Here is a 9,347-nt window from a genome sequence, read left to right as displayed (position 1 = left end):
ACAAGGCAATATTTTCTAAAGAAATATTATAGAATTTATAAATGTTTTGATTAACTATCTATAAAAAAATTTCTTATTTTTCAAATTCAACCAAATATTGAAGACTACATAGAAGATTGTTTTATTCTATTTTCCTTATGTATGGAGTAATTTTTTTTTAAACAATCTTTCGCTGTATATAGATAAGGAAAGTATAATGAAAAAATCTTTCATACATTTTCCTATATTTGTTGAATTTTTCTAATAAGAGTTTTTTTTATAGATAATTAATCAAACCATTCATATATTTAATATTTCTATAGAAACTATTCCTTTGTGTAAACACATTTAAAATTATGTTAATAAACATAATATTATGAACCGCACTTACTCATTTTTCATAAATAAAAATTATGTTTTTAATAAGTGTTTGAGTGACTATTTGCCGTACCAAAAAATATATTTTAAATAAAAATTATTATTTTTGAAATAAGTACTTGTTGATTTATGATAAATAAATAAAGAGTATCAAGTTAATTAATATAATTTTTATTTATTAAAAATAAATAAATTTAAAACTTTATTTATGTGTTTACACAAGGCAATATTTCTATAAAAACATTATAGAATTTATTAATGTTTTGATTAATTAACTATAAAAGATTCTTATATATTTTTCAAATCCAACCAAATATGAAAGAATATATAAAAGTTTATTTCATTCTATTTTCCTTATCTATATAGCAATCTTATTTTTAAACAATATTTCACAGTATATAGATAAGAAAAATAGAGTGAAACAATGTTTCATATATTTTCCCATATTTGTTGAATTTTACAAATAATAGTTTCTTTTATAGATAATTATCAAACAATTCATATATTTTACTATTTCTATAAATAAATATTGCTTTGTGTAAACACATAAATAAAGTTTTAAACTTATTTATTTTTAACTAAAGAAAATTATGTTAATAAACATGATATTATGTACCGCACTTCCTCATTTTTCATAAATAAAAAATTATGTTTTTAATAAGTGTTTGAGTGACTGTTTTCCGTAAAAAAATATATTTTAAATAAAAAATTCTCATATTTTAAAATAAGTATTTGTTGATATATGAGAAATGAATAAAGAGTGTGAAGTTTATTAATATATGTTTTATTTATTAAAAATAAATAAGTTTAAAACTATATTCATGTGTTTACACGAGGCAATATTTCTAGAATTTATGAATGTTTTGATTAATTATTTATAGAAGATTCTTATTTTTTAAATTCAACCAAATATGGAAGACTATATATATACAATATTATTTCATTCTATTTCTCTTATCAATAGTGATTTTTTTTAAAATAATCTTTCGCGGTATATAGATAAGGAAAATAGAATGAAACAATTTTTCATATATTTCTCCCATATTTGTTGAATTTTACAAATAATAAATTTTTTTTATAGATAATTAATCAAAAAGTTCATATATTCTACTATTTTTATAGAAAATATTGCTTTCTGTAAGCACATAAATATACTTTCAAACTTATTTATTTTTAACTAAAGAAAATTATGTTAATAAACATGATATTATGAACCGCATTTACTTATTTCTCATAAATTAAATAAGTATTTATTTTTATAAATCAACATTTATTATTTTGATAACTAAAAAATGTACTTCAATAATCAAAAGATTAACTAAGCACCTCAAGGCTGGTAGATTTTTTTTTATTTTTAGAACGTTGGGTTCCAATTATCATTTAGATATTTAGAATGCGACTATTCCCTATAAGTTAAGCACATAGACCGCAAACATACATAATCATTTAAAGTACATAAATTACGTTTTACATGTTCAAACCCAAGACTTTAGGTCAACCGTAAATATCCACATTTTGTTGCCTCTAAACTAGAAGAGGGGTTAAAGGAGGTAGATCTTGTGTGCCAGTAGATATTAATCAACTTTGGAAGCCAAAGACCCTGTCTAATCAAAAATCAATTTAGCCCAGTAACCCTTTTATATATACCATTGTTATATATTTTTTTAACCAACCTATTAATCTTCTATTTTAACATCCTTATATATTTAACTCTGCAATTCTATGAAACCCAGCTTGGGAATCTTAGATTTTGAGACTTGGAGTATTGCATAAGGGTGCTTTATGTCCGACCCGGAAGAGATGCGAGAAAAGTCAGTCCAAATTCATCTTATTCCCGCTCTGAACCTTTTTTTCCTAGGATCATTGGCATCAAAGAAGTAATGAGAATGCTAGGATCAATGGCATCAGATAAGTAATGAAATGAGGCTCTTTCTCTCTTTGTAGTTTTAGTTTATAAATAATCTTTAGAAAGATAATGATTAGTAATGTTATTTTGAATTTTGAAATATTTTTAGTTAAAAGACTTAAATGATATTTTTAGTATTTTAATTAATAGATTGTGTGATGTGATAGATGAGAGTGAGAGTAAAATGATATTTTTTAGTTTTGGTTATTAAAATAACTCAAACTGAACCAGACCTTATTTTTTCACTAGTAGAAAATGTATAATTACCAAGGACTCTCACCGAAAGCGATTGAATGCTCTCAGAAATATTTATTTCACCGAGAGCAACCCTCCTCCCTCGCTGATATTTCTTAAAACCACCGACATCAACGCTTCTCCCTCGCAGATACTTATTATTTATGAGGCCCCCAGTTACGACCTTGGTGAAATAGTTTTAATTTATCCCGAGACGATTCCTTTCTTCATCTTTTCTTCTTTCTTTCTTCTTTCTCTCTCGCTCCATTTCTTATTTCTTTCTTCTTCCTCTCCCACTCCCTTTCTTCGATTTGGTTCGTCCTCTGCTCGTCCTCCGCCCCACAGATTCTGCCCGTCCTCCGCCCACAGATCTGATTTACAGATCTGTAAATCAGATCTGATTCCGCCCATAGATGTGTCATCTCATTTGTTTTTTCACTAATCCTTCTAGGTAATTCTTCTTTTACTATTCATTGTACATAATCGATCTATCTATTTGATTTCGGTGTGTAATTTTATTCTTAGGTTGGTATTTGACTTGTAAACTTGTACTGGTTCATGTCCCTCTAGTTCAAGAAATTTTTGGGTTACAGAAAAAAGCTATAAAGTCAATACCTTTAAAAACTAGACGATTCTCTGATATTTACAACTGCGTGGACGCCGCCCTAGATTTCACATCATCTCACGGGTAAGTAAATCACCTTCATTCTCACCAGCCTTCAATTGAAATCCATATATATAATTATCATATGTGTTTTATGAACTGAAATCTTCATGTTAAAATTGTATGTTTAACGATGATATGGTATTGTAGGATGACTTCTTCTTCAACTAGTTAATTAGAAGAAATAGTGTTCTTTGTTTGAGACATCAAATGACTGATTGTAGGGTTGTGGAGGAAGCATCATAAAGGCTCTAGTTAATATTTTAATATCATTTCCGAGAGCAGCGCTAACGCTCTTAGTAACAATTAAAAGTCAATACCGAGAGTCGTTCATTGATCTAGCTTATAATATATCTCCGAGAACTTAATATGCACTCGCAAATACCTTTTTTTCACCGACGACTTTACCACCGAGACGCTGCGAGAGCATTAATCGCTCTCGGAGAATTCTTTCACCGAAGGCATGTGGCCTTTCTCCGACAGTTTTTGCCCTCCTTAATAAACAATGTTTTACTAGTGTTTGTTGATAACCTAGAGTTGAATTAAGATAAAAAAAAATGAAGAAATATTAAATGTAGTCTCTTATGAATGTCATACTTGAATGACACCATTATACTTATGTACCAACTTCCATATTAAGCATAAAAAACTACAACAAAAGAAAGGAAAGTTTACTTGCATTCTTAATGATACCGTGATAAAAATTACATTCAAAAAGAGAAATGTCAATGTTATGAAAAATTAGAAGAATCACTGCTCTTTGTGGCATTGAGACATGTATTGTCATCTATAGTCCCCAACTCGTCTAGCCATCAATAGATGAAGCAAGGAGACTTATCACGAAATTCAAGAGTTTTTTTTAAGGTAAATCAAGTAAAAGTAAGGTAAACGAAGAGACCTTAAGAAAAAGAAAAACAATCATAAGGAAATGACGCAGATCATGTTTCAATGCACGATGGATCGACTAATTCAAGTTACCAACCAGAATTTGATGGAGGTTGAGAGGATGATAAAGACATGGTACAGGGACTCCTCTTTCACATATCCTCCTCTAGGAGGCGAAATAAATGGTGGTACTGATAACAAACATCTTGTTTTGAGCCATCATGAATTCATTCCTCCAAATCATGAGAGGTTTCAATCTTTGAGGTCGGTGGAGTGATGGCCAACAATTTGTTTTGAGCCATCCAAATCATGAAAGGTTTCAATCATAGAGTGTCCACTTTTCCATCAAGCCCAACATGACATATACTTCTCCTAAAATGGCCTTTCTATCTCCGAACATGACAAATCCTTCTCCTGCCAATTGTCCACAATTTTCCCGGGAAATGACATTGCCTACATGCATCATAACATGGGAATTTCATACCCAAGCAACCAACCCGCCCTTCCTTACTTCCATAACTCCAACATAGGCCCATATGGCCCCTCTTTACATTAAAAGAAGACTTTAATGATGCAGTCTCCTATATGTATATTTCTTTCATTTTTTTCTCTAAGTTTTTTAGTTGTCGAGTTTATTTATTTTGATTAAGGTTGCTAGTTGTTGTGTCTTAAGGTTGTTTCTTGTCATGGTCCTTTTTTTTGTTTCATTGATATCTATATCATATTCATTTTAAGTTTGTATTTGATTGATAACATTATCATTTCATTGAAATATTTATTTTGATTTTCCAACTATAATAAATAGGTTTCTTAAGGGTGATCAATTATGATGGCAAAAGAAACATTAACACTCACTATAATTAAATTGGAAAATAAAGACGTGCATACCGTCTCTAATACTCGTTTCCTGTCGCTAAAGATCACTGGCGACAGTGTTTGGTCCTGTCGCCATTCCGACACTATAGCTTCCGTAACTATTTTGCCACATAATACATTACCATGGCTAAAGATTTGGCCACTGGTTTAAAATAACGTCGCTAAAAGCTTATTTTTTTAAGAATTTTTTCTTTTTTCTACCGTTTCTTTTTAATTCAATTTAATCTGAATATAAAAATTTATAAAAAAAATGCTGAAAAAAAAATAATATATATACAATTCTAACAAAATAATCAAGTTTATATATATATATATAACACTAGTAAAATAGTTGTCAACAGCGACGAAATTAACGACAGTTACTGTTGATCATATAATACTGAATAATACCATATATTTATTAATAGTCAAGGCCATTACATCATTTGCCGTATTTTTTTTTATCTAAATCCTAAATATTAAAATTTAAATTAAATAAAAAAAATGTTTTTTAAATTCATTATCGAGCTAAAAATGTGATAGCTAGAGAGAGAAATTCAATAGGTAGCCATCCTCTCTTAACCTCTCCATCTTCCATTTCACTTGCTTTTCACAGTTCTCATCGAGATTTCTTCTGCTTATCTCTCTCCTTCAAGATCATCTTCTCCAGTTTCTAATCGTCTCAGCTCGCTGACTATTCATTTTCTTCGGCCAAGGTAAATAATATATTTGATTTCTTTTTTTTTTCAAATCCATCTCTATTAGGTCAAATTATTAGATTTACTTCGGCCAAATTCTTTTGTTCATATGAAACTAGTAGTGATATTTCATAGTGAGAAAAGTAGGGAGTTAATAGCAGTTTTCGTTAACGAGGTTTTATTTTTGGTTCAATTATAGACTGTGAAACTTATTGACTTGTTTCAGTGACGCTGAATCAGATCCGTAAAGCTTCTCAATCTGGAGATGATAAATCAAATTTTCTTATCGATGTTACTGAAATAAGCCAGGTATGAAATCTGACAAACTCTAAATATTTTGGTGCTCTGTTTCTCTTAATGAAGTAAGACCGATTCATTATATTAATTTTATTCAGGTCATATTCATTATCTTATTTTTGTTTGTTTCTATTGATAATTCTTCACCTCTTCAAATGTTAGTCTACAAGGTGTTCGACAAAATGCTCACAAGAACATCTTTGTCTTCAGATGGATATGCAACTTTTAATTTTGTGAGAATGTCTACTAGTCTCTATACTTTTTTTTCTTCTTAGTATTACCTCTGTTTTAGTTTTCTATTGACTTGTTCATTTTCTTTATTTATATTCTCTTTCATTTGTGTAAATTATGTAAGTTTATCTAGATAAACAAATATTCATTTTGTCCTAGGTGTTTATCTCATATTACTCTGGTTTCATACATCGAACTCCTAATTATTTATGCAAATAAGATATAACCTTCTTTCATTCATCTATTTTTCTAAAGAAATGAAAACTATCAAGAACCCATCCTACTAGAATTCATGCATGTCTTTGCTACCACCTTATGCAGGTAAATTCACCTTGTCCTAATGAGATCTTATGGACATGAAAAAGTATAAATTTAATGAAAAAGCATAAATTTAATGAAGTTCAATTAAAATTGATGTCCAACTAACTAGAATTATCTTACTTTGCCAATGTTGTTCTGTTTGTGGACCAATTTTATGAGAAAGATGGAAACTCTAAGTTCAACTAATCTCTCTTAATTGATGATTGTTTTATATATTTTTGTGAATCCCATAAATCTAAAAAACAGTAACAGATTGTATGGATATTTATTAGACCAATAAATCGATCCTTACTAATTATAATATTTTTAAAACTAAGAGTATACTGGATGTAGCATTTGACTTTTAATGATCAAGATTCATCCTTATACCTCAAAGAAAATCCACTAGATAATATATATATTATGAGATTGTGAAATATATGTGTGTTTAGTTCTTTCATACAAATAATTGGCTGTCCAAAATATTTATACGTTAGTTTTGAGTATGAGAAACTAACATGATGTTTTGAGTATTTAGTGAAACAATGTTGATAATTTTTTCTTACTAATCTAACTAAACCTGCAAACTAGTTGAATTTGATGATTAAGACTTAACAGAATCATTGTAACTAACTTAAATTATTCTTTAATTGTGACAATAGTACTTAGAGGTGAGTTGAATTTTTATTATCATCTTATCTTTTGTTTTAGAATATAAGATTGAGCTTTAAGATCTAGTGGAATATGTTGAAATCAAGTTAGTGAGATTAATTGGAGCAAAGAAAAATATCTTACAGGTATGGCTTTACAACTTTAGTCATATTTGCAAAATGTCTAATTTGACAAAGTGTGAATGTGAAGAAGAAGAATGCTAATCATTTTCATTTGATTAAATTCTCAAATATTTTAATTATCTTCAAGCTGCAATCTAAATTATAAAGAAAATTATTATCATGATGTCAGATTGGGGTATTGCGGCTGCTGACAATAATCATGTTCAAATTTTATGAGGGATTAAGAAGACGGGCATAGCCCTTATTTCCGAACTCAAGCTAATATCAATATAGGTAAAAATTTCACTATGTGTGATAATGTAATTTTTTAAGGGTATTTTTTTTTATTAATCTACAATTTATTTTAATATCGTATTAATCATGATGAGCATCTAGGCATTATTTACATGCTCTTTCTAATTTAAAGTTTTTTTATGTTATCGAAACCAAGTGAAACTGTCATTGCTATACAATATAATAAAATTTATAATTTGCTTGAAACTAACAATCTTGAACTAAATGGAGGGTATGAGTTATGACATAGTTTATGCATGTATATCTTAGATATGTGTTCAACCTTAATAAAAACTATTTCTTTTTACAGGTTCTAAGATCTTAATTGGTTTAGTTCATCCATATTCTCTAGTCAAGCAAACAAAGAAGAAGAAAATGGTATCACTGTTTTTAGATTTTAATATAAATACGAGAGGTGCGGAGATAAAAAAAAGTTTGTCTCCAATGTAAGATACGACTTACTTGTTTGTTTCTTATTAATTGAATTTGTTTTCATAGTTATCAACTAAATGCTGTATATAGATAATTTAAGAACATTGTTCTTTGATTAAAATTGCATTTACAATGTTTGTGGATTTTCTTTGGTAATCTTTGTGAATTTAGTTACATTCTTTATTCAATTGTTGAAAATATATATTCTATTTTTCTTTGTTTTAAACCGTAATTGAATCTGATAAAGTAAAGAGAAGACAATATCAAGTGAATGGTCTATATTTCTAATATTGATCACAATGTTTGTGAAATATCTTTTTGATTTGATTATATCTGAAATCATAATTTAATTACATGATTCTGCAAGGTCTATTAAGATCAACTTACTTTTGTTAATTACATTATTATACTTTAATTTAGACTCTTTAAGAAATATATTTAGGAGAATGTTAAATTCTTAGTAGGTATATTGGGACAAATTAAATTATTTGATTATTGGATTAAAAAGACTTTATTATTTTAGATCCACTTAACTTTTATCGGATGATATTCTTATTAATCTTATTGATTTTTGACAGGAATTACTTTGATGACTATGGATTACAATAAGAAAAGAAGATTGTTGAGAACCGGATTGAATGAAATATGTTACAACAGTTCAAATATAGATTTTAAACAAAATTTGTACTATAGAAGTATTATGTTTAATTGTTTGGGTAATATAAATATTTAATTTTATTATTAGAAAATTGTATTTCAAGATCATTTTAATTATTTTATTTTGTTAGTAATAAATGTATGGTAGTAGAGGACAGTTAAAAATATTTTTCAATTCAATTAATTAATTCTATCATCTATCAATTTAATAAATATATTAATAATAATAAAAACAAAAATTATTAATCATTTTACTTAAGGGATTATTTTTTTTTAAACTCTTCAAGTGTTATTGATTGAGCTTAAATAGTGATTGAGTTTCTAATAAATTCCATGAAAAGAAAGTGATTTTTAAGGAGAGAAAAGAAAGAAATAACACTTAAGAGAGTTTAAAAAAGAGAATCATTCCGTTGAGTAAAATGATTAATATCTTTATCTTGGAATTTAGCATTGAATTTATAATATATTTTATAAGAAATTAAAATATAGAAAAAATTAAAAAAAGAATGGAGAAATAATTAATTTAAAAAAATTAAAAATAATTATATTTAATTTTTTATTCTCTTAAATATATATTTATCAAATATAATATATATTTGAAAATATAAATTTTTTATTTTTTATTTGATTTATTATTGTCTTTATTAATATTTAAAATAAATTATTAATCGAGATTGAAGAGATATAAAAAATCATTAATGAAGATAAGAGAGAGAAATTATTAATGAATAGGAGAGAGAACGTTTAAAATTATACTTATTCAT

At 27.2% G+C, this 9,347-nt stretch overlaps 1 protein-coding gene and 1 long non-coding RNA gene across 2 annotated transcripts in view; one reads left to right on the top strand and one right to left on the bottom strand.

Moving 5' to 3' along the window:
* LOC124913220 overlaps window positions 1-3,795 on the bottom strand; it is a 20,938-nt gene extending 17,143 nt beyond the window's left edge. Inside the window, exons 1-2 of the mRNA XM_047453817.1 lie at window positions 3,786-3,795; window positions 3,547-3,692 (exon numbers count right to left, since the gene is read on the bottom strand). Of these exons, the coding sequence (XP_047309773.1) occupies window positions 3,547-3,692; window positions 3,786-3,795 (156 nt within the window). The remainder of the gene's footprint in view (window positions 1-3,546; window positions 3,693-3,785) is intronic.
* Window positions 3,796-5,443: 1,648 nt separating this feature from the next.
* LOC124913441 lies at window positions 5,444-7,914 on the top strand. The gene is made up of 5 exons (XR_007096718.1): window positions 5,444-5,617; window positions 5,826-5,908; window positions 6,059-6,129; window positions 7,391-7,494; window positions 7,805-7,914. It is a non-coding gene; the product is annotated as an uncharacterized LOC124913441 (long non-coding RNA).
* The last annotated feature ends 1,433 nt before the right edge of the window (window positions 7,915-9,347 follow it).

Source organism: Impatiens glandulifera, chromosome 8 (genome assembly GCF_907164915.1).
Source record: "Impatiens glandulifera chromosome 8, dImpGla2.1, whole genome shotgun sequence".
In the NCBI taxonomy this organism is placed as follows: Eukaryota; Viridiplantae; Streptophyta; class Magnoliopsida; order Ericales; family Balsaminaceae; genus Impatiens; species Impatiens glandulifera.
The sequence above is the reverse complement of the archived record's forward strand: the minus strand, read 5'-3'. Positions and strand labels throughout refer to the sequence as shown.